The sequence below is a fragment of the Poecilia formosa genome, unplaced genomic scaffold (assembly GCF_000485575.1).
Source record: "Poecilia formosa unplaced genomic scaffold, Poecilia_formosa-5.1.2 Scaffold120, whole genome shotgun sequence".
In the NCBI taxonomy this organism is placed as follows: domain Eukaryota; kingdom Metazoa; phylum Chordata; class Actinopteri; order Cyprinodontiformes; family Poeciliidae; genus Poecilia; species Poecilia formosa.
The window spans coordinates 1,404,419-1,430,856 of record NW_006800059.1 but is presented as its reverse complement, the minus strand read 5'-3'; the positions used below and the strand labels follow the sequence as shown (position 1 = coordinate 1,430,856).

At 39.7% G+C, this 26,438-nt stretch overlaps 1 protein-coding gene across 2 annotated transcripts in view; it reads right to left on the bottom strand.

Annotated features, from left to right (window-relative positions):
* scube3 (signal peptide, CUB domain, EGF-like 3) overlaps positions 1-18,025 on the bottom strand; it is a 100,599-nt gene extending 82,574 nt beyond the window's left edge. The window contains exon 1 of one of the 2 annotated variants that reach the window (XM_007560823.2): positions 17,506-18,025. In XM_007560823.2, the coding sequence (XP_007560885.1) occupies positions 17,506-17,605 (100 nt within the window). In that variant the 5' untranslated portion in view covers positions 17,606-18,025. The remainder of the gene's footprint in view (positions 1-17,505) is intronic. The other variant, XM_007560825.2, reaches the window with a different exon arrangement.
* Positions 18,026-26,438: the final 8,413 nt, after the last annotated feature.

Here is a 26,438-nt window from a genome sequence, read left to right as displayed (position 1 = left end):
ATTTGGATATGGATATTTAATGTGCTTTTTAACAATGCTGATTAATAACATTCATTCAAGTAATATTAAATAATAAAATCTAAAGGAAAAGTAATTTAGGTCACCTCTACATCTGTTCCTGCTTTCGATGGATGACATCAGGTGCGTAAGATGAGAAGTTTGTTTCACATTCAGTGGTGCGTTCACACCAAGGCGCGTCTGGTTAACATTCAAAGTCCATTTGGGGTTCATCGTGGTGCGTTTTGTGCGTCCAATGCGGCGCGATTTTAAGCGCTGGGAACGATTTGAGCGTTTGACGCGTCCGACAAATCGGCCGGCATCGGAAAAACAACGGCTAGAGCAATGTACACGCGTCTGACACGCCCTCAACGCACCTCCACGTAGACTTTGAATGTAAAGCAGACATGCCTGAAGCACAAAATGCTAGGTGTAGAACAAAATGCCAAGCGTCTGCATTCTGACGCATCAAACTCGAAGCATCAGCTGCGTTTTTGACGTGTATAACTCTTTTGGTGTCAACGCAACCCAAGACTTTAGTTTGTCTGCTCTTAACATTTTACGTCAGAGTGAGAAGCATGGTGACATCCCAAGAGTTGTTTGAAAGAAAACTTTAGCAGCTTTAGCTAGATAAGCAATTTAAAATCCTTTTATGCAGCCGTTCCACAGAGTAGAAAGCAATACACAAGTGAGGACGTTACAAACAACCACCAACATGCCCAGCTCTGATCGCCCAAGCAAGTTCACACAAAACTGTTGATGTGAAAGTGAACTCCTGTGCAATCATAAATCGATGGAGAACGTTTAATATTCCTCAGAGGCGAGTAAGAAGGAAATCTTTGCTCTCCAACAACAAGTTTGCCAGAAAGAATGAAGACAAAGACCAGAACGTCTAGAGTTTTGGACAGAGGAGTCTAAGATGTGATGTTGTATGTTTCGCATAGACCAAGTGCAACATATCTTTCGTGTGAGGTTAATTTGTTTATCTGTAATCACTTTACTTTCTTTTCCAGAGACAAATAAACAAGGAAGACAACGATGTGAATGTTTCTTTTGAACGAAGTAAATACTCAGCAGGGCGTCATTATTTTGCTCCCAACTGTGGCTGAATCAAACAAATTACATTTAACAAAAGCTGTTAAGAGCATTTCAGTGTAAACCTATTCTTTTTCTTTCAAAACCAGGCCTCACATTAGAGTCAGAGGTGCCTAAAAGGGCTGCTGGCTGTGGAGGTGAGACCTTGTCAGAGGTGTGTTTCCTCCCTGATTTATGGGAAGGCCCCAGGATAAGCAGCGCATTTAACTGGGCCGGCTGAAGAGTGTGTGACCAGGAACGAGACTGGAGAAGCTGGAGCACAAGTGTGAGTGTGTGGGAGAATTGCAGGCCCAAAGGTGTGCAGTTCATATGCAGGGTAATGTTTACTTGGAGTTTTGAGACCCTCACTGTTTGCTTTGCCCCAAACCTGCTCCCCTTTCGACCCATCAACCGTGCTGCGGAGACAGAAATAGACTGATTGGAGACCCGAATATCGTAGCTGAGCGTACGCTGCCTGCAAGCAGTTTCTAAATATTAGTCTATAGCACCAAAATGACTGATGCTCTTTACGGGAGCAATAAAAATTGTTAGAATAACAGATATATGTGGAGGAAAAGCAAAGTAAAACTCCCTTTTTTTTCCCCCACAGGGTCCATTTCAGATTCCTTTTCATCAGCTCTTTGTGGTAGAAGAGGAAGGCTACTGAGTTCAATACCTTAAAAGAGTGCTCCTGTGATCACAGTGTTTGTCAAACTGAGTATAATTACAGAGAAAAGTATTGTAATTATCTATCTTTAAACCACACTTACACTACAGTTTAGATTGCGGTTGAGCAAGACAGAGTTAAGGTCTAAATAATACTTTAGGATCTGAGCAGAAACACTGTATGGAAACAAAGAGTGAGGGTCTTCAACAACAATCGGATTTCAATGTAATACTCCAACATTCAACTCTGTTTGTGTTAAATCCAGACATCATATCTGGAAATAATCATTTTCTAAAATGGTCTCAGGACATCAGAAAAATCTGTGCATGTAAAAATATCACCCAGTGAATCTTAAAATCTTCAGCAAACAAATAATTTATTTAAAAACTAAGCTCAGACAAAAAGCTTTAAGATCATAGATAGAAGGAGAAATACTCCGAGAAATTAGTTGGTTTTCTCCTCCACCAGTCATGACCAATAACTAGTTGGTTGGAAACTAAGAGATTCACATTTTTTCCTGTCAGTGAGTGCACCATATTTAAATGTTAGCAGGTGATGCTAACAACCAGCGCTGCTAACTCAGCTGCTGTATTTACCAAGCACTCAGAGCTATCTAGCATCCTTTTTCGATTTCTATTTTGCTATTAACTCTTTTCAATGAACAATAGTTGCTTTTGTGGGTCCTTCGTCTGTCACAAAGCATTCACAGGTGGTTCGGTCCTCATCTAGCAGTCCCTCCCAACTACAAGAAATGTTTACCTCTTCAAGTCCAGAAGGCAAATGAATTGAACACGTTTAAAGCTTTGGCTGAAATCTGGTTACTGCAGGCTTATATGTGAACCTAAAGATGAAAAACAAACAAATCAGATTCAAGATCTCAACTAAATATGTTTTAAAATCATAATAATAGATATTCTATGCGATGCCTGTTGTTTCTAATAGTGTGAATGACAATAAAAACAGCTCCTTTTGTTTATTGACAAGAATTTCCAGAGTGCTTCCAATGGAGCTTTCACTCTTTAAAGCAAGCCGGGGCATTTTTAGGTCAATCAGGGCAGCACACTGGCCAGCCTCCAAACCACAAAGAAGAAGAAGAAGAAAAAAAAGATTTAGATGAAATGCATACGTCAACATGAGACAAGATTTAGCATCTCACCAGAACTACTGCCCATTTTTCCCTCTGAGCTAATGAAGGGACACACTGTTGGCTGTCCAGCAAGCCTCTAAAAGGTTTTGAATAAAAATATCCACCGCTTCCATTTGGGATATTTACACTCATCCTTCACACACTCTAAAACGTTTAGGAGTCATAACCACTGACTGATCCTAGGCTTTCAAATACTGTGATCACAACTTCAGAGGCCCATGTCCCTTCCCTGCTTGGACCGCTGAGCCTCAGAATAATCCAATGAAAACAGAGGCATAGACAGGAACATGCAAGATGAGATTCAGGACAAGTTAGCGAGGTAAAACACATTATGAATGCATTAATTTCTGCCATTATATGCAAGGCATTTAAGTATAAGAAGTAAGCAGGCTTATTTCTTGCTTGGGTCCACTCATTAGTGCTAATGTCTGCAACAAAATAAGTGTTTTGTTAAGGTGCACCAGAACACATTTTGCATGCAGACCATGCATTACAGTCAAGCAAAGACCTGAATAGTGCCAACTAAGGTTGCACAAAAAACAAAGAGGCGTACTATAAGAACTTTTGTTACATGCAAAAAAAAATAAATAAATATCTAGTAATTTGAGGAAAATTGTGTCAAATTCCAACTTACGCAAATTATTGTTCTATTTGTTCATTTCAATAATGTAATATATGGGAAAAATAAAGTCTTTATTTCTCCAAAAGAGAATAAGAGTGACAAGGAGAAAGAAAAGGGATGTTTTTTTTTTTTTGCTGATTTAGTTTTATTTTCTATCATAAAATAAAGTTAAATTATCTGGAATAAATCTGATATTAGATTTGAAGAATAAAATCAAAAAGTTGATAAAAAGATCAAATGTTGGGAACATTTTTAAATGCAATGTCACACTGTTAGCAGCAGGTTTGATATGTGGGGAGTGAGCGTCCATAGTTTGCTTATATGCGAAAAGTATTTTATTGTAAAATATAAAGTCAAAAGTTAGTCAAAAGATATCCTCCATTGATTCCACTGACTCGGATTTCTTTTCCCCCCATGAGTTATGCATAAGAAATGATAAAGAAGCCAGTCTAACAAGCCACTGTTGAAAATGGAAAAGACAAGAGAAAGTGTGTGGTATTCATTAGAAGTCAGGAAATGGCTAAAATGATCCACATGTGAACCAGGTGTCTGTGTAAAATGTTTAAGTGTGAAGAGTTTGCTAAACACCACTAAAACTAACTGGGACCATTTGATCTGGTCAGATGAGACTATTATTCAGCTTTTAGTCTAGGTCCGCTTCTTTTCCGAAGGCCAGGAAACCTTGATAAAGTTCAGGATAACTTGAACTCTGAATAAGCCGGCAAACTAAAAATAGGCCTTCGTACTCCTGTAGAGGGCGCTGTATATACTAGAGCCATATTATTGTGTCAATTATGGGTGGCAGTTCACACCAGCATACACTGAATCTTTGTGCCAGCTTCTTCAATCTGTCAGCACTTCCATAAACATTTCATAGTCCTCTCAGTGAAACAGAAAGAACCAAAGCCTGGAAACATCAGAATAAAAAGCGCGTCATTTACTGAGGGTTTCTCTGGGCACCTCAAGCTCTGACTGAACAGTGGCCATTCTGTGATTTTGATGGTCCAGGCATCTGGTTCCTTTCCTTTACCATGTGTGGCTTTAATAGACTATGACTCACAAACCTCCAGACCACCTCCTGAAGGAAAACACTTATTACAGTAATTAAGTGACTCGTAGAGTAATAATAAGAGTCAATACACAGAAGCTAACGTGATGGTGTCGTTGTCAGAAGTCGTGTCTTGCAGATGAACATTACTACCAAATATCTTTTACGAGGAGCCGCAGTGACGAAAAATAATCTGTTACTTGCAAGAGATTTTTCTTTCCTCTTAGCATTTCTCCTCAACTGTTAGTGATTTCTTGCAGCCTCATGAAGCATATTTTATGCGCAGGAAGGGTGGCACTTAGTCCAGCTGTGTAACACATATAAATCCAAGCAGAGCTAACTGACATGACACTTTCCACTTTGCACACAGCAATTACATTCATTGGCGGCTGCTTTGGCCAGATACAGTACCAACTATAAAGACAGCAAAGTAGCAATTACAGCACGGGTGTGATATTTTTAGTTGTTTCCTGTCAAACGGACGTATAAAGTGAATGCTTGTCTGTCTAAGCTGTAAAGCAGCTATTAACTACTGCTACTTGCAAAAGGTGGAGCTCAGTGACCTGGATGTGCAGTTCATTACCGAGCCAGCTCACTAACCTCTCGCTTATAAAACGCTTCATTTCCTTTGGGTTCTCTTTACTCACAGATTTGAAATCAGATACAAGTTTTTTGCTCACATAAGGCTGATGGGAGAAAGGATTATTGGTCATAGGAGCAAAAGTTAGAAATGCTAACTTTTTGCATAAAGAAAAGCGTGTCCTTTACTAAGCAACGTATCTGAGAAGCTCAAATGTAACAAGGTATGATACATTTTCACTTTTTTTCCTTTAAAAGAAGCTACTCTGTAACAAAACCCAGCGGAAATCCTTTTTTTTAACCTTTTTTCTTTTTACCTCATTTGAGTTTTGTAAGTAAGTAAAACTATTTGTATTGCACCAGTCCATATAAAAAGCAAACTTATCTAAATGAGCTTGATTACTGTTTCTGACATAAAGTAATCCATACATAAATAAGTACATCACATAAAAACACCAGAAAACTCAAAAAACTTTATTAGTAAAGACCCTGAAAACATAGAATATAAATACGATAGACAAAAACTAAATAAAATGATTATTTCTTATGTGTGTAAGTCAGAACCTGGATAAATGATATTAAAAGCTTCTCAAAGTTAGCGAAGACCTGCCGATGATCATTTAAAATAAAATAGAAATTGAATTTCAATTCATATGATCAATCACAGAATAACATCTATTTTTCTTCACATTTCCTATGCTTGCCAATGGTTTCAATGCGCATTCATCCCACATTTGACACAAAGCAATGTGTTAAAAAATAAATAAAGTGAAACCTTTTTGCATAGACTGTCTGTTGGCTTTGTTTACTAATTCCTGCCTCAGATTTTCCTGGCAGAGGTACAGGAGACGTATAATTGGAGGACTCAAATTGGGACTCAAACAGGCAGAGCCAACAGATGACAAACTAAGTTTTAATGAGTAACCAAACAAACCAAGGGTGCTTCAAAGGCACATAATCCTCAAAAAGATCCTTCAAAAAATTTCAGACAGAACCCAGGAACTCAAAGAGCTCGTTATGAAAACAAGGTTCTTTAAAAAGGAACCACTCAGAACGACCACCACAAGTCAGGCTGAAGGCAGGTGGATGCAGAAAGATGGAAAATAATCTAGATTAAACAGTCAATATGTTAACAGAACTTGTAATTAAAAGCTAAGGCTGTAGGAAAACCTACAACAAATCATAACGGCTATGTCAACAATTATGACAATGTTGTCATCATCGTGATGACATCATCTCAGTGACAAATTGTGATGATCATTGTCACCAAGATTGGGGATGAAGGTTATATGAAAGCATAATTTTTTTTATGCAATTTCACCTGAAATGTTCTAGTCCATGTAATATTGCATCCAAGCTGTGGTTTGGTATTGGAACATTGCATATATTGATAATGTAATGGGAGAAGCAACTCAATATATAGTGCAGGTCTTTCTGTGGATCCACTGGAGCCGTGGGTCCCTGCAGCTCCTCCACAGGTATTGCAAGCTAGAGTGTTTTTCCTGAGTGAGTGTGAATGATCTCCCTTTCTGAATTTGTAAATTAGTTTATCTTCAAAAACTACATATAGCCTTTGAGAGATACAGACTGCTTAGTAAGACCATTTCTACAGTTATGAATAATTTATTAGACTTGTAAAAACAAGATTGAAAATAATATGTAACCCTAAATGCCTGCATGATGGATGACAAATATGAAAACAGGGATTCACCTTTTTATTATTACAAAAACAATCTGAATGTGGAGCTCAGTTCACTAAATACAGCAGGGGATTGTGTAGTTTTTCCCATGCCCTTGTCCGTTTTGGAAGTGTCAGATTCATCAATGAAGTCATTCCTCTTTCTGCCCACAATGCACAGGCCAGAGCCCACCAAATAAATAACTTGGCTTTTTTCATCTGGATTCCTGGATGTATTGGGGCTGGATTTTTCCATTACTAAGCAGAATAAGAGCATTTCCTTTCACTTCCAGCAGTCTCTAAAACCGGCGCTTACCATTAGGAATGTAAACATGCACAGTCTGTAAACAAGGCTCTTTCTCCGGCCCCCAACCCCCCATCCAACGAGGCTGACCAACATAGACTGGCCTAATAATGACGCCCCTCCCTGACCCCACAGAGCTCTTAAAGACAGACGCAGCCCCATTACTCAGCCCCGAGGTCACAGAGAGGAATAAGAGGGAGGGCAAAAGAAGGAAGGGAGGACGGAGAAGCATCTGAGATCTTCTCCACAGTTCCCCAATCAGCAAGTCATAAAACATGAAAACAAATGCAAAGTCTGTGATGCGACCGCTGAAAGGGTTAATAATCTAAGACCTGGTGAGTTTGGCTGGAGGGCTTTGAGGTCTCACCGAGTCTTCAGCTGACATGCAGGAGTATCAAAATATGAGTTTAAGACTGAATGGTTCTTTGAAAGCAGAATTTTTATACAATTTCACCTGGAATGTTCTAGTCTGTGTAACATTGCACAGACTCCTCAACAAGGATGTCATCAATAAACCACCACATCTGTACAGGAAGGCCATGGACAGCGTGACAGAGGACAGAGGACTACATTTAACCACAATGCCACATTAAGAGAACCATCGTTTGGATCACATTGTTTAGATTAAAGTGCATTCTGTACTTTTCTGTACTGTAAAGACTTGATGATTTTCCAAACCTCTGGGTTCAAAGTTGTTGTGGACGTACCGAAGTAACAAATTGCGGTCGCCAAGGTCTCACCAGCTGCTGTTAAAGGGATTTTCTGTAAAAGGAAAGGGGGTAAAGGTACCTTGAACGAAGCTTTCCACAGCTGACAGGTTCCTTACACAGGGTATCTGCTGTGTCCACACATTATGGTTTTGTTTAGCAATGGCTCAATGTGTGCAGATAGAAGGAAGTAGTTGTTCTAGTCTACCAAAGAGATGTTAAATTGATTATTGGGGATCACTGCATTACATTTGGCAGTAAGGTTGAGACTCGGATCCAGGAATAATTGCTCAAATCAACTGAGTTGGGAACTATTAGAAATTGAAATAGGTGGATTATAACAATGTACATCATAACAGAACAAGAGACAAGTTTTAAACATTTAAGCAAAGGGTTGTGTGCAGGCATGAATATTTTCAGATTCTTACTCTGGGGTTTGAGGAATCGAGGATGTTAAATTATATAGCAAACTGTTTTTGGAATACAAAAGTTTGATCAATCTTGTATTTTTATCTGTTTTCTCCAACTCTACTGAAAAATATGCACAACAAATCCATTTAGCTTTCTGGTTTTGAAGGTTTACGTTAACACTGGATTTTATGTAGGTACTGTTTCATACTATATTATTGATATTCCAACATTCTGATATTTTAAGTAAAAAGTTGTAAGTAGAAGAGGATAAAAAATCTTCTTCAGCAGAGGTCACTTCCACCTTTATTCCAGCTCCCTCTCTCTCTCTCTCTTCTGCCCCAAGATTTTCTACTGCAAGTTGTTTGATAAAATTATTAAACCTTGCTATGCATCTTGTTTACAGCCATTTTTTTTTTCTCATTACTGATTTGATAAGCAAATTATGTTGGTACTTTTGGAAAAATCTCATGCTGTTGTGAGACGTAGACCAGCAACAGCGAAAGAAAATGCTTCTCCAAGCTTAGGTCACTCAGGGTGTGGGAGCATGAATGGGGTGAAATCGGGTTGGAGAACTTGGGGTGAGTGACCATGGCGGGGTCAGGAGACTGGGTGCACCCACCATGATTTGCTGCTTTCTGGGGTCCTGATGGCTGACGGTCGTCCCGTTCTTGTTGCAAGCAAGAACAGGATTTACTAATGAGCTATACGTCTCGGTTTAACTCTGCTTGTCCAGGGAGAGTCTAGCAATCTCCTGAAAACGTCGGACCGGAACACAGAACACCAAACAACACCGGTCCGCGCCATACTGCTCAGAGAAAACAGGCCATTAGGGAGCTGGAGGATTTGCGCCAGCGCCTTGGTGACCATCTCTGCATCCATAAGAGATGCAGCACAACACAGCAGTACGGCCTTTCGGTACACACTGGTTGCCATTTTATTGCTTCCATTATGCCAGACGTAGTTTGATTTTATAACATCAGGCACACAATTAAGATACCAAAGTTTTGTGTTTTGTTTTGTTGTTTTTTTTTTTAAAGATTTTATTGACTCTATTGTCTAGTGTTCAGACAGGAAAGTGGGTAATGAGAGAGGGGGAAGACATGCGGCAAAGGTCATGAGGTTGGGAAGTGATACTGTAAAATTATGTTTTACAGTGAATTCTTTCTCCCACAAACTCTGTGGCGTTGCCTCTTCTCTGAACATATAAACCATCTCTTAGTTGATGAACTTGCTTGCCTAACCAACAGAAATACAAACAAATAAAAGTCTGCAAGTTTCAACTTTATTTGCTTCTCCATTGTTAAATTATATATCAGGAAGGTTGAGATGTGATTTCCTCTCTGTGTTCAGACCGTCTCTGCAAAGCTTTGCTAAACTGCATGCTGACATTGGCCCCTACATTTTATTCACATAGCGAGGCTGAACAAACAAGAGGGAAACCTTGGATTGTGTATGGAATAAACAAGGTCTTTTTTCTGCCTGGTTTCAGGTAGTTGCACAAGGTATTAGGGATGACATCAGTTCTAATTATCAAAGAAAAGCAAAGGAGTGCATCTCAAAAAAATAAAAAATATGTTCAACATATCTTTCCTTTCTTCTGATTATTTTGATTTGCAGCAGGATGAAAAAACAAAAGAATAAAACGTGCCAGGCAAACTATATGATCGAATTAAGACAAATTTAAAAACAAGCATAAAAGCATTTTGATTGCTTTTCAGCTTTTTCGCATTTCTAAAGGTCTGAAAAACGTACTGAAAAGAAATCTACTTAAGCTAAGTATGACAATGAAGACACAGGAGTGCTAATTGCTTTTTGATTGTTCAATCCTTTTTTTTAATAAAGCTCGTGTCTTATCAGATGTAAATGTGTGAGAAAACTAATACATGACATTATGTGTAATTAATCTTTCATTAACCCAAGCAACCTTTAAACAAGCATTGTGGAGATTTAAGCTTATGGCTTTAATACAAAAAGAAAAGAAATCACTTTCCTACTGGGTTAAAACAACCATAAGTACAGTTACTGTAGAAAATAACAAGTCAAATACAAAAGTATTCAATCCAGCTGCTCTGTGAAGCCCTCAGAAAATATCAGTGATCAAACATCAGGAAGGCCGAGGAACAGACAGCTCAGGTAGGCAAAGTGAAGTTGAGGAGAGTTTAAAGCAGGGTCAGGTTAAAAAAAAACACATATCAATCTATGAACAGCTCACAGACCAAATAAAGAGAAAGGAACTACAAATACATTAAAAGAGACATTAAAACCTAAAAAGGAGCTCTGGAGAAGCTGAAGTGATCAATAACTCAGGTGGAAAAATCTTTAGACAGAACAAAGCTTATGGCTTAAACTACTATTAGAAATGAGTGAAAAGAAGAAAACCACTGTTAAATGAAGCCAACAAGAAATCGACTTCGCAGGTTGCTACAAGCCGTGTAGGAAAACAACAAAAACGTTTTCTGTGGAAAAACGTTCAAGCCAAATGAGATTGAAATGTTAAGCTCTTGACCTTCGTGCAAAACTAACACTGAACAACCAAGCCCTACAGTAAAACATGTTGGTGGAAGTATTATGCTGTGGGGAGGAGGAAGGGGAGCTGGCTTGAGTTAATGGAAAGATGGATGAAGTTGCACAGGCCAATCTTGGAAGAAAATTTGGAACATATCTTCACTTCCAAGCAGGACAACAATCTTGAACAAGTCAGAACTGCAATGGCACAGTTCCAAGAAAAGCTTCAAGTGTCTAAAGCTAATTGAGAATTGGCAAGAGATGACAATTCCTGTTTGCAGATGATCTGCATGCAATCTGAGCTTTGGCTACTTTACAAAAGAATAGTGGGCAAAAGTTTTAATCTGTAGATGTGCAAATTTAGTGTAGACACTTCCCTCACTGGGGATGAATACAAATGCACAACGCACATTTTAGATGTGTGTGTGTGCGTGTGTGCGTGTGTGTGTGTGTGTGTGTGTATGTACACATTCACTTAAAGAACATAAATAATGTCCCTTTCACTGTAGAATTATCACAAACGATAAACAAGCTTTGAGGAGATTCCTCGAAACGTGACATTGTAGCATAGCAATATGGAGAAAACTCAAAGATGCATTAGGCACTGCATGGTGACTTCATGCAATTGTTAACATTAAGTGGAAAAATATAGTTTCCTGAAGCCCGAGTTTTTGACATTTTACAGAAAGGAATCAGTCACACACTATGTTTTAGACAGGATTTGAATTTCTCTTCACCACTCTACTAATGCCAGGATAATACTGATAAAGTCTCTCTTCTCATGAACAACATCCACAGCTTCCACGAAGCACCAGTTTCAAACAATTCAATAAAACTCTATTTGTCCCAGAGGGGTGATTTAAAGGAACAGATGAGACGCTAACATTTAATTTCTGCTTAAAGAGAAACTGGACTGGTAACATCCACCCACTCATCAGAGAGTGACCGCAGGTCACGTCCAGGCTGACCTCACCTCAAGCGCTCTGATCGTAATGAGAACGTGAAAAGCTCCTAGAGTATGCTGATTGCAAAAATATATGCACTCTGTGCATGAATGTAATTATCCCAGTGAGAAAACGCAGGTTTGATAAAACAGTCCAGACATAATATCCATAGTCTCTCCAAGTCACACGTTACCACAGTTAAAAGAAGCATTTCCTTCAAAGAAAGCCTGAAAGAACATCTTTTGTTTCTCATTTGTGCATGACACCTTAGCAGACAAGTCGGCACTTTTAAGTCTGCATGTTTTAAAGGCAAAGTTTATTCTCAGAGGAAGGTTTGACCGTTGCATATCCCACTTGTGCAGTGAGGGGACAGAGCAGCAGCCGTGCAGTCAGCGAAATGAAAGGTGAATACGACGAGAGATGTTAAAATGGTGTCCAAATGTCGAGGCATTATGACTCGGCATGACAGAAGGCGGTCTCTGGTCTTTTTTTTCCTCCCTTTCTGATAAACAGCACAATCTACCGAGTTCAAGGCCACAGCGATCGGCAGGAGTGAAGCTCTGTCTGAATGATCCTTTCAACCTCCAACTCTTTCAACGAAAGAGCATAAAAATGAAGTCAAAAACTTTTATTATTTTAAAATGCCTTGAAAAAGTATTGGTACTCTGAACTTTTTCACGTGACAAGCACAAACCTAAATATATCTTGTATGGAGTAACAGACCAACCCAAAGTAGCGCATAACTGTGAAAAGGAAGGTAACCCATGCATGGTTTTCATTTCAAAAGTGTAGTATGCATTTGTTCAATACTTTGTAGACTGTTTTGTTGTAAGTGTGTTGGGCTAGCTCTCCATCTGCTTTATACATCCACAGATTGGCAGTTTTACTAGAATAGTTCAAGCTCAGTTAGATTCTACAGGGACCACCTGTTAACATTAATTTTAGCCATTCTTAATTGGATTAAGGTCTTGGTTTTGACTAGGCCATCTTAACACATGAACATTACTTTCTATAAAATGACACCATTGTAGTGCTGACTGTATGTATTCTTATGTATGTATGCCATTCTTTTGTTGTTGTTGTTTTACTCTCTTGACGTCTAGTGTTTCAGTACGACAAAATGTGAAAAAGTCGAGATTTTAATATTTTTTGTAAAAGTATGCATTTTTCTAAAAAAAAATATATTGCTTTCTAGAAAAACTGATTTAAAAATTAAACAAAGTGACACAAGGATGGCGTCACAGTGAGAAGATGCTCGTCCCCACTGTCATACAGCGAGACGCTTTGTACTCATAAAAATAAAGTCTATTCAGACTTGCGTAGAGTTACCAATTAAGCTAAAGCAGGTTAACTAACCCTAGATGGAAAGTGAAAAGCCTACTGAAAACCCACACAAGGAGATCGCAACAAAGTTTATGCTCAAGAACGGAAGGTTCTTACAATCCCTTCAACATTACAAGCCATAAAAATGTCAAAAGCTTTATGACTGGAAGGAGTCTCCCATCCTTATTCTGACACTCAGCAGCCAAATTAGAAGAAGATTATGAGAAAACTTTCCAATATACGCGCATAGGCCAGTTGAAGATCTCAAGGTTTGCCACAGTTGGGGTTTCAAAAGTTTGATCATACTGTTCCTGTGAGTCAGTCCTTAATGATGATGAGATGATAAAAAGAGAGAGCTTCATAACAAGCTGTTTCAATGGAGGTCTTATTCTCTTTACGTGCAAAATGCGTGAGAATTTAAAATGTTAAAATTCATAAAAGCTATTACTAATGGTTACATCTCAATCTGTTGAAAATATCTGAGAAGCACAAAAACATTAATCCTTGCATTTTTCTGAGATAAAATCTGGCCAACAGGTAAAAAGTGTTTCTTTGTTTTGTTTTTTAAAGTCTCATTGCCGTTAATAATTATTGACCTTCAAAGGTTGTAAAAATCTCTTTTTATTAGAATAGCTTGTTGCTGCACACTGTCGATGAGTTGGCTGAAACAGCACTCCCATATTTTTCTCTTAGACCAGGTTGGCTGTGTGGCCATGTGTGTGTGTGCTTCAAGTGTTGTTTGAAAGGAATAGTAATACTGCAAACTGCTTGAAAGCAATAAAACAAAATCCCTAGAAGTTATTTATCTTATTAACCTAGCATCTAGCAAATATAAATGCTTTGGTAATCTGAATTAGACAGAAAACCTTTTGTCTGATTTAATGTAAAAAAACAAATCTGCCTCCAAAATTGTACGTCTTTCTATGCAGTGTATTTAAATATAATGCATACTGTGCTAGAAGCCTGGCGGGCCACCAGGCTTTAATGTGCCCCCACCAGGCTTAGCATTAAGTTGTTGTTTTTTTAATGTTTGAATTTTTTAAGACTTTATAGTTTGTGTTCAGATATGCATCTTCCAATAACACATAATTATCAAGCAATATTTTCAAATTTCCTGTCAACTTTAAACATTTTTTAAACTCAAAAACACGACTGGATGAACGACTGCAGAGTGCCCCAACCGCTGGGCTTAGCATGTTTTCCGGGAAAAAACTCTATAATGTATTTCCAAATCATTGTACTTGTCTTTGTTGTATATGAGTGAAAAGTACAGTTGCCTTCTTTCAGCAAGATAACAGTGTTAGCAACAGGCATTTCTGGTTCACAGCAGTTCCAGAAACTGATTCGTGACTTTGCCCAAATGTCGGAAGAGTCACTGTGCAAAGACGCCGCAGTTTTACACAGACCTGCTGAACATCTGGTCATGTCAGAAGATAAAGAAGAACGGATAAAAGTCAATGAAATGGAGCTCTGGTAATCATTATCTGAAATGATGACGATGGCTGACAGGGAGCTCCCTGACTCAGTGGGTGTAATGCAGTCACTGGATGCATTTGACTAAGAAAAAGCATGGCTCCTTCATTAAGTGCAAAGGAGAGGAAGCGGGGACAAAGCAAACAAAGCAAGAGGAGAGGGGTGAGTGAGCGTTGGGGGATTTCTTCTTCCCTTCCATCGCACCCAGCCAGAGCAGACTCAGTTAGCATCTCAAGGTAAGCCTCCCCGTCACTTGGGCCTCATATCTCTAAGGCCGCTCGGTTCCCACAGTGTGTCAGGGCCTGCATGTGGCCTTCCACCCCACTCCGGCAGCTCTGCGTCTTTAGACCCTCAGGGCCCCGGAGCAGAGGTTACACCAACACAGCCAGCCACAGCAGCATGTCAGCCCCACACCAACCGTTGCCTTGGTGCCACCGCAAGAGATCCTGACTCCTTTCGAGGGGAAAGTGATTTGCCATGATGTGTACAGCTCCCTTTTTTTTTTCTTTGCTCACTTGTAGCTCCTCTCTCCATGCATTTAATCTCTCCTGCTCTCATTTTTCCCCTTCTTTGTCATTCTCTCCACCACATCCTCAAATCTTCCCTGTCTCTTTCTCTCTCTCTCTCTCTCTCACTCTCTGCACTCCCACTCCCTTTTTTTCTTCTTTGAGTAATGGCTGATGCCAGAAACAGTGCCACGATTAGAATGACTTTGATGAAAGACAACATCTGCGCTGAATAAATACTCAACCAACAAATTGCGTTTTTTTTTTTGTGTGTGTGTGTTTTTTTTTTAATCCAGCTATTATTCATCTCTCTTTCTGGTTTCCTTCTTTAAACCACTTCCATTTTTGAAGACTTTTGTGCATCTCGGAGTTGTCCTCAACATTAAATCACATTATTTATTTGCAGTTAGGCCCACAACATGCTCACAAATAGCTTCAGAGCCGCAGCAAAGGAGTATGCTTTGCACCGATAAACAGGAACCGGAGGAGAAGTTGATCAAGTGGGTCGTCCGGAGCGTTTCACTCGGTGACCAACAAACAGGTGCATGCCATTACAGCCCTGCTTGCTCCCAAGGAGCATTCCACACTACAAGGAAGTGTGTAATCGATGTTGTGGAGAATAAAGTGAGAAAAAAGTAGTTCTAATTGCAAAATGTAAATATTGAGTTTTCCCACAAGTGGGGGCAGACCACCCAGGATGCAAAATAGTCACCCACCCCCTTTCTCTCTCTCTCTCTCTTTGCCTTGTCGACCGCCCGAGAGATGTCTTTTTGTGAGTGCAAAACATCACTGACCACAATCAGCCACTCACACACAAACCATGATGTGTCTTTGCATGCAAATACTCGGCTAGCTTTGCTCGGCGTTTGTATTGTGGGAAAATTAAGTGATGAAAACCTGTGAGAGGGGGTGGAATGAGAAAGAAGAGAGGATCAGAGAGCCGAAGGTTTTGCACCGTGTCTTTTCTTGCTCCTGTAAGGTGGTCGGGTCAGTCTGGTCTGAATGAATTCTCACAAGATGAGAGAGGAGGACAGCACTGTAGCTGCAGTGTCTGACAGACAGAGACTCCACCGTTGGTGTGTGTGTGTGTGTCCGTCTTGCAAGCTGGTGTCAAATACTTGTCTAGACTGTGACAAATACCTCCCCGTATTCTTGCTATGATTACCTGCAGGTTGTGTGAACGCAACCTGCAGGTTGTGTGAACGTGTGAACCGTTGTGTGAACGCAACCGTTCACACAACCGATGCCGTCTCAAGATCAAAGCAAGCAGCTTCATTCCAACAACAGCAAACTCACAGAAAAAAAAAAAACAACTTAATTTCAGTCTCACTGTGGGTTTTTTTCCCTGTTTTTTTCTTTTTGTCTTGGCAAGTCTTTATAAATATAAGCAACTGTGCAGATTGACACAGCACGAATGACAATAAAAAGCAATTAAATGATTGCAAAATGAGACGCAGAATAAACAGGAAGCATCTGCTTAAAAAAAAAAAAAACTGGAATCCAAAAACTATAGATCTGTGTTTCAAAGTAATCACAGTCTGCCTGATTCAGATCTGTGGTGCCAACTCTGTCCACCCTTATGATTAACATGGAGCTTCACGTTTTAGCTGTGGTTTAGACTTCCAAAATTATTATTATTATTAATATTTTTTTTTGCACGGTTTATACCGGTCTCTGGTGTTTCCTCACTTAAGAATGCATTTTCTCAATGATAAATTTTACATGACATTTTTTACATTGTTTGACAATAATAATGCATTTGTTACATTTTATGAATAATGTCTGGCTAATAAATTTTCTGCCCAACCAAATCTCATTTGTAGAGTTTTAAATTCTATATTTTATTAATAATTTAAGATAGGAAAGTACGGGGTTTTTTTGTGTCCACTGTAGTGCACGACTATTAAGTAATAATTAAAGATGCACTGATCACCCTTTTCCTGGCCAGTACCAATTTCCAGTTTTCTTTTAGCTCTGTCCTGCTGATACTTTTGTTTGTAAATTGATTTGTATTTTGTTTTATTTTGTCAACAACAACAACAAAAAGATTTCCCACATTTTTACATTAAAGCTACCTGAACTTTTGCCTGATTTTTATTAAACTCAAAAAAGTAGGTGTTCACAGTCCTGGATTATGTGTTTCTAGATCTAAAAATGGTTCATTTACTTAGTTTTTATGCATTTTACAAAACAGATAAAGGAAAAATTGGCCGACTGATTGGTGCTTCTCCAGTAATAATAAATCCAACCTTGCTTCTTAACCCTCTTTCTATCCCATGACAACAAAACTCAGTTTTGGCTTTTGGTTAAGTGCCACCCCCAAGATTATTAGCCCCCCCCCCCCCCCAAAAAAAAAAAAAAAAAAAATCTGGCCACCCGTTTTGAAAACTTTCTGTGGGCGCCCCTGATATTGATTCTAAATTGTTTGGACACGTGTTTGCTTTCAGTCTGATTAACTAATTTAGGCACATGATCGGCTGCAATTAGTAAAATGAAAGGCACTTGGAGGCGACAACTTACCTTGAGGGGTTTTACTTCCTGAAGCTGACTGTTGGACAAAGGCGACCAAAAGGAAACCCACAAATCCAAGGCTTGCGCGTACCAAAGCGTGCAGATACATGTTAACTTTTCCTTTAGTTCAACACGACAGGAACACTTTCTGGGATCTGCGATGCGCAGGAGCACACAGAACATAGAAGGGTGTGTGTGGCAGAAATATAGTGTCTTGCTACTCCTCCTGAGCACCCGCTGACAGGATACGGTGCGATCCTCTCTTTTTCTCTCTCTCTTCTCCCCCCCCTCTCTCCTCTAAACGTCTTCTTATTTCAGTTTAAAGTGATCGGGGTTGAGGAGGAGAGCCCTACAACGCGGAGCGCAATAAGCCTGTTCTGTTATCATGGTTCGAGCCCAGAGACGGTGCCAATTTAAGAAAGAGAGAGAGAGAGAGAGGGAGGAAAGGAGCGAGAGATGGAGTGCTCGACGGGGTCTAAAGGGGGAGGAGAGAGGAAGGAGCACCCGATCAGTGCTCCTGACTCCTCCGACGCTCCGGCTCCTGCCTCTCTCTCTCTTTCTGTCTCTCTCTCTCTCTCCCTCTCTTTTTTTTTGTTCTGCAGGAACTTACACGCAGGTGCTGGCTGGACTCAAGGTGAGCAGGGGGTTACCACGTGCGCAGAGGTGCGGGTCCGGCTCGTGCACCTGCGCAAAAACACAAGTTGCCGTCACGGCAGTGTGGTAAAAAGCAATTGTTGTAAGGAGGTGGGGGAATGAAAGGGGGGCAACAGGGTTGATGGGTTTATAAACGCCTCAGATGAAAAAAAGTAATAGCTTGGAGATTGCATTCTGTAGTTACCCAGTAAAGCGTGGAGATCATCATCATCTGGGCCAACTAAACAGTCAGGGCGCATTTATGCCGGATAATTTAAAGCAGAGGCGAGCCATGGCTGTATGAGGCCCAGAGCAGAACTTCTGTTGGGCCCCCTCGTGATACACGTTCAGGGAATTTATTTTATTTATTTATTTTTACACTTTCCATTCAACAAAGCTTCTTTTACAATTACTTAACAACCCAACATTAACTTCAGGTGTTTGGAACATCTTTGAAAAGTTCATTTATTTCAGTAATGCCATTCTAAAAGTGACCATAGTGTGAGTCTGAGAATGGATCAAAATGCAGACAAGAGCTGGGAGCATGGATCACATTGAAAGACTCAATGGAGAAATTAAGACAATAAAAAAGTGAGGAAAAAGCTTGGCAGCACAGGGAGCCAGAGAGCCAAACAAAAACAAGAATCCAGAACAAAACAAATTCAGGGAAATCCAGGGACGTAACAAGGTTTTACAGGAGGAACCAGAAGGGAGTGTGAGCAAGAGAAGAGTTTAAACACTGGGAGGGTGAATGCTTTAACAAAACACCTGGGCTGATGAGCTACCGGGTTGCAGGTGTGAGGGGAAGAGAGAGAAAAAAAATGGCACAAGGGATGAGAGAGAGAACACAGGTGACTAGAAAATAATTCTAATACTAAAGAATAGATCTAAAACACATAATTCAAGTAGAATAACAAAAAATACAGACAAGAAATAAACTAGAATCACAAAGAGCGACTGAACTAAAACAAAACAGACACAACGCTGGTCAAAGAAAGAAACCGAGGAACAAAAAACTAATAAACCTCAAAACAACAAAGGGTTCTAACGGATAGAGGTTCATTACAGACACAGCGACACACCAGTTTCAATGAGTTTACATTTCTACAAGCACAGCTGACGTGAAATTCTCATCAGACGTGAGTAGCAACTTATCCAGTCCACACACACACGAGGAAATCAAGTCATAACTGTCAATAAAATGTTTAGTAAAACAGAATGACAGGATATTTGGAACACATGAACCGATGTGCAAAACAGCATGGAAAGTCACGACACAGCTGAAATCTATCAATAATTAGAAGAAAGGTGTCATGCAAGAAGCATTTAACACTGGAAAAAAACAAAGAAAAACCCAGTGAGCTCTCTCTCAAGAGCTTTGCAACCTGATGGCGGCAGTCCCAGCAGAATTTCTAAACTTCTGGTGCGCCACTGGGCTCATAGTCCACAAGTGGAAAGAATCATTACGCCATAAACTGGCCGTGGACATTTCGTCCGTGCAAGATTTCAGACAGGGAATTAAAAAGGACTATTAGAAAAGCTGTCTAGACGCCAAGGACCTCTTGTGGAGAGCTTCAAAAAGACGTGGAATCAGCAGATGGACACGAGGAAAACAAGAAGAAATGCACTCGGCTGCCAGGAACCTGCATCTTCGGATGCCACAGTGCACCATTTTGATCTGGAGATCAAAAAGGCACTACCACATGTCAACACTTAGATTTGGAGAGGGGAACATCATTTTGCCCTTAGGTGTTGAGTGTGTGTGTGTGTGCATTTATTTTGTCATGTGTGTTTCTGTGTTTCCCTGTGATAGACTGGAGACCTGTCCAGGGTGTAACGCACCTCATGCATAGGGATTTCTAAAGGTTTCGAACACTTACAAAAAAGTAAGGGTTGGATTTTTGCATAGTTTTCAGACTAAGATTACGCCTCTGTAATAAATAGAAATTTGTTGTAAAGCTCTCTACCCGTGTTTACCAGTGGCTACACGCTTTTTTCATTAAAAATGCATTATTTATTTTCAGTTAAGATGTAGAATGTGCTACCGCGGTTGTTTAAAGTGCAACCCAGAATGAATTGCTTCCTCAGGTATAATAACTCATAATCAGTAATTGTTTACAGGAGCATTGAAAGCTTTATGTGAATCATCTGGTTACCAAAAAACCTGCATGCACATATTGTTTGCTGTCATCTTGATCCAAAACCATAACCAGCACCGTATTATCTGCCTGTTCGTACAGGGTCTTTCCCAGTGGGAAGTTTCCTCTCTCTTTGTCAAATAAGTCATGTCACTAATATTGGGAGTCACTCAAACATTTCTACAGAAAGAACATTTCTTTGCAAATAGGACAGCAGCAGGACATTAAAGCTTCCCGGGTGAAAATTGAGACACTGAAGATGCTCTGTATCCACCATTATTGCAAATGCCTGATTATGAGCACAAAATTAACCCCCAAATCAAAGTACGATCCTTGACTAGTTTGATTCTCAACTATTTTCTTTCAGGGAGCATCTACGCCTCCAGACCATCTGCATCCTTACACCTGCCGCCTCTTTCACACCTGAATTAATCAACTGCGTTAATGCATTTATGTTTGCATTTTATGGTGCGCGCAGATTTCTGCACTATAATTATCATCCCTTTTCTCATGTGTAATTTCTTTTACTCAATCAAATATAATTAGGGCTTCACAATGACGCTGATTGGAGATAAGAGCTCTGCCTCGCAGAGAATTAAAGACACACACACACACACACACAGACACACAAACTTAAATGGCTCGAGGCAGAAAAAGGAGGAGGGGAGATTATTTTTCATTATCTTTCATCCTATCCAAATGTTGTCATTACCTGTGCTTTAAAGATGACTTGTGATAATGTAATTAAGTTAAATTAAAAGTCTTGATACAAGATGTGATTTAATATGGTTTCACAAGCCACTCTGTTCTGCTTTGCCAGAAATAAACTTGGTTACAGGTAAACTTTCAGAAAAGCCTCTGAAGAAGAAGAAAGAAACCATGTCAATCTGCAGCACAGAGTCGAGCAGTTTGGTGTAATTAAAACAACATCCGACAGGGATATAGAAATATCCCGTGTCCCCATGGCCAAATCTCTGGGTAATTGTGAGCAGTTGTGTAACCAAATGAGCTCACAGCCACTCTGGGAGTTTGAGAAAGTCAGTGCACACAGTTACAGCCGAGCACGAGACAGAGTGCTGTGCACGGGCAACACACCGTGCACCGAGACGAGCTATTTTTTACACCGACAGACACGCAAGGGAGACATAGGTGATGTTTAATTTATGATTCTCCTCATGAAGAGGACTTTGGCTGCATGTTAGGTAAAGAGCAAAGGGAGAACAAAGAAGGTGTCAGGAGAGCAACAAAGGTCTTCCATGGTTAGTAAGTGAAATTGGACTGAAAATTATGGGGACAGAGATAGCTTTATGCAACACCTTCCAGAGATGTGATACGCACAGAGGCAACAGCAAGGTTGCAACCTCAAGATACGATGCATTTCCTTTAATAGACTGATGCAAAGTAGTGGATAATGAAAGCAAAAAAATAAAAAATGTTGAAAACAAAGTAGAAATACATATATTTTTTAATGTGGTGTGGATTTGTATCCAGTACCCTGTTTTATGATATTCCTAAATAAAACGCAATGCAATCAGCTGCATTCAAAACATCCAAAACAATCCATTTGTGCTTAAAGTTTGTCTTTAAGTCTGAATGAAACGATAGGCTAGATGAGGACAGCCTTGTAGCTGTCCAATGCTAAGTCTGTAGCAGCTGTAGACTCTTGGCAGGACAACGATTAGCTTCACGCTAAACCTGGGGGTCATGAAACCCTTTCTTCAGAGAAAGCCATTGCAAATGCTGTTTGCCACAAGCTAAGCCAGGGACGCCTCAAATGTGTAAGAAGCTGCACTCCGATCATGTGAAAGATTTATACATGAAACCACTTGGTATCACAGCACAGAACTTTCCCCTTCTCCCCTTCTTTTTTAAAAAAAAAACACTCTTTATATGCGAGGTTACCAACACCACCGCAGGCCCAGCAGGATGTCTTGGTACTCACCAGGCCAGCACCACAGGGGAACAGAGTGGCTTGCTGAGTTCAACACTTTAGTGCAGTCATCACACAAGCGCTGCGGGCTTGCCCCTGGAATGCCTCGCGACCACAGCCTCGGTCACTGGCACTAACAGAGAGCAAAGAGTTCAAGAGGAAATCTAGTTATCAAGAGAGAAGAAGCAGAGTTCTGAGTCAAATATCTGAGGATGGACTGGCATGAGACTCTCAAAGCGGTAAGACGATGAGTAAAAACATCACAGGTTCTCTGTATTTGCACAAAAATGTTAAGTAAAAATCAAAATTAAAAGATTTTTTAGAGCACAAGAGTAATTATTGTTTGAGGGCTTGATTTTTTTTTTTTCTAAAATATTATACCTCACTGGTAATTACAGTTCTGATGATGTAATCTAGATTTTTTATTCATTTTAGATTTTGCTCATCTTTTTTTTTTTAACCGCAGTAAAAAAAATACACACATGCCAGAACAATAAAATCAACACAAAAAAAATATCTGGATTAATTTTTTTTTAAATTGCAAAATAAAAAGACAGCTGTGTCTGGAAAGGTCCATTACAGCATGTAGACAAAAGAATACTCCAATCAAATCAGAGAAAAGTTATTGAAAAGTGTAAGTCAGGAGATGTATAAAAAACAATCTCCAAAGCACAGAGCTGTAACTGGAATTCAGTTACATCTATCGTCAGGAAATGGAAGGGATATATCATGTGCAAATCTGTGTCAAAAAGATCCTCCTGGCAAACCATGACCATGTAAGGAGACTAGAGAAAGAGCTGAAATCTGAAGGAGTTACAATCTTTTCTTCATACAACAGCAGTTGTCCAGGTTCGTCACCAGCCAGCAGGCCCACAGGGCTTGTAAAGAAGATAGAAGGTAAAAAAAAAAAAAAATGCAGCAAAATATTGAGAAATCCTGTAGGACAATTTGTTTATGTCTGCAAGAGAACTATGGCTTCAGAGGATATTTATTTTCCATCAAGACAGCAACCTGAAGCATCCAGCTTAAGCTACACAGAGATGGTTTTAACACAACAAGGCGGATGTTCTGAAGCCCAGACATTAATCTCATAGAGAATTTGTGGCGGTGATCGAGAAGGGCTGGTCATAATCAATCCCCAAGCAGCCTGATGCAGGCTGAACAGTTTTGCAAAGAAGAAATGGAGCAAAGTTGCAGTGAGCAGATGTGAAAGGCTGACTGAGATCTATCCACACAGACTGTGTGCTGTGATTGCATCCAAAAGTTCATCTTCTACTAACTTGAAGAAAAACTCTCTTTTTCTGGCCTGACTTCAAAACTACTGTAACTCATAGAGTTTGCAGAGTTTTGGTATAGCAAGTCTGTTCCCAGAGAGAGTCAATGGCAGAGGAAAACTACATTACTGCTTAGGGCCCCAGCCCATTAGAGAGGTGGGGGGGCTCAAAGAGTCATTGAATTCTCACACTACAAGTTTCGACATAGTTGAGCATCTTCAGTGGTTGCTTATCGATACGCCTAATTAAACTCAGCTCTACTGTGTCTCTATTGACATGCTTTGTCAAGGAACTAACCGCACAATACTGTTGTTATCTTGTAAAATACAAGCGGCACCCCAAATCCAATTAAGGTCCAAAAAGAATCCTGGGTAGGTTTTCTTTCACCATGTCAGTTTTTCCAAAAAGCAAAGCGGAGGCCTGTGTTGGAAGGTTTCTAATGAGTCTTTGCACTTCTCCAGATTATGCCTGCTTATTTCCCACAGCTGTGAATTTTACCACTAAAGCAGGAGATATGTAGGTAACGCTCAGCATGCAGAAGTGGCTGCGTGTTGAGCCGAGTGCGAGTGTGCGTGAGCGCCTACAATCAAGTGGACTAGTCAAGATCAAATGAGATAAAACGGTGGATATTTTCCCCAAATGTAATCCTCACTGTGGTTTTATGATTCAAAGAAGCATAATCATTCACCTCAAGTGTACTGTGCTTAAAGTATGTCTGCTGGCAGGCAATTTCAAACGCAGCAGAGGTGATAGACATTTATTCTCAGCTAACTGTTTTAATGATGCAGAACTTGGCTAGGCATGCTCAAACCTGAGCGTGCTCGGCGGTGGCTCTGTTTCACTTTGTCCCAACTAATCCTCCATGATCAACTCGTGTGTGGAGGAAAGGTCAAAGGGGGGGGAGGGTGGCTTGCTTCAGACAGACAATATGTAAGAAGGTAAGTACAGAACAAGGCCAAGATGGTGGGGAAGTCCCATGAGCTCATCGTCTAGCCAGATATTCCAGCAGCTATGAAAGCCTCTTCTGGCTCCTGTCACAAGGGGAATGTTTCCAAGGAGTCTAGAAGAGTTTCAGCTTATCTGAAAAACAGAAAGCTACTCTTAACTTTTATCAAACTGCAAAAATTCATTAATTTCCTCCTGAGCCCTATAAACCCAAGCTGAAGTTCAAAGGTGACACTTCAGTGAGTAAATCCTTACAGCAAATCGTCCACATTTAGTCCTGACGTGATTCTCTGCTTGGATTCCCAAATCTGAATCACTTCCTCTTCACAGGACAGAACAAAGAAATTCTGTTTTCAAAAGATTTAAAAAAAAACTGCTGTTAAAGACATAAGGGTTCATGTCTAGGCTGAGCTTTTAACCAGAACAGAAGCTAGAAGGAATAAAAATGTCTTCCCAGACTGTCTGCTACTGTCAATTTTTCAACTCTTGAGCTTCAAAAAGATTTGAATATGTAGATTGAAACAAGCAAATGGATGCCGAATTCTTTTTTGGGTTTAATAAGTTACAAAAAATTAAATTATGATATAAATAAGACAACCAACAAATGCCAAATACGCTTTACTTTGTAAGAATCCTTCAAAAAAAAAACAACAACAATCATAAAAACAAACCAAAAAATTTAAACAAAAAGTGCATCGCAAGCAGAATTAGAGAACACAATTCAGTGCTTTCTGGTTTTGAGTTCCAGTTAGTAGTAGAATTACACATTATTTCCATAATTTTTCTTTTAAATTTTCTTTTAAAGCCTCTCCGCCTGTAATTTCAGCACTTAAGAGAAAAGGAAAAACAATCATGGTATCATGGATTATCCTTTCTTTAAGGCAACCGAAAGTAAAAGGGCTTCTTTTCACAAATATCCAAGATGAAGAGCAGAAGAAGAGTACTTCCTTCATATTAATATGGTCTTAATAAAACCTGAAGGGTTTACATACATGTAAAATATTTGTGCATTCAACCTGTGATTCCGACAGATTTAAAGTTTGGTTGATGAATCCAGACTGCCCTCTAGTGGAAAATAAAGTCACAGCTGAAAACCCTTCTAAAACAGCGTCTATTATCCCACAGATAGGAAATGAGTGAGGATCATATCTAATTTAGTCATTTCTAATTCAGACAGCTCTCTAATGATGTTCCATTGTTTGGCTAATTTCACACTAGACTCCTCATTTAAGACTGTGTGGAGTTTAAAGTTCTCTGAGGTGTTTCTACTGCGGTCTGCCATATTTTAAAGTTAGTTTCACATGATGAACACAACTGTCCTCTCACTTTCAACAGCAGATTTGATGCTCTTACACTGATCCTCTTTGAAATACACCATTTACTTTTTTTTAAAGTTTTAAATCAATAACCCTGTCTGTCAACCATGTTTGACACGATGGAAAGTTAATCCCTGCCAACTACTGAATTATTCAACTTCCATTTAGTCTCTGGGGATGTGTCGCCTTTGCAAACTGTTTATAGTAGGAATGCTGCACATTGTGGTTGCAGGCTATGGCGGCATGTTATTCAGAGCACCTGATAGACGAGGCCTGTGAAGGTAACAGGTAAAGTGACGAGAGCTGTCACGCACTCCTCCTCAGTAAGGTCAGCTGTCAGAAGAGAGAGTCGACTCGCACAGCAACGTGCCGCGGAGCAGCACAAAGCCTCTGGTGTTTGTTTGCCAACGCCGAGTTGCTTTCTCTTCCAGTTTCTTTTCTATAGAGAGCCTTAAAATAAAAAAAGTAAACTGCAAATTTATCTCTTTTTTGTACTTTTGACTGTAAAACCAAGTACATCTGTGTTTTATTTGCAAATATTCAAAATGACATTTAAATCCCCTTTTTTAGCTGGCTGGCGTTTGCTCCCCTTGACAGTTCGCCTTTTGTGCTAGGTGTATAAAAATAAACACATCAAGATATGAAAATACTCTGTCAACAAGTGTTGCAAATGAGGGGCTGGATACAAAGTTAGGCTCAGAAAATA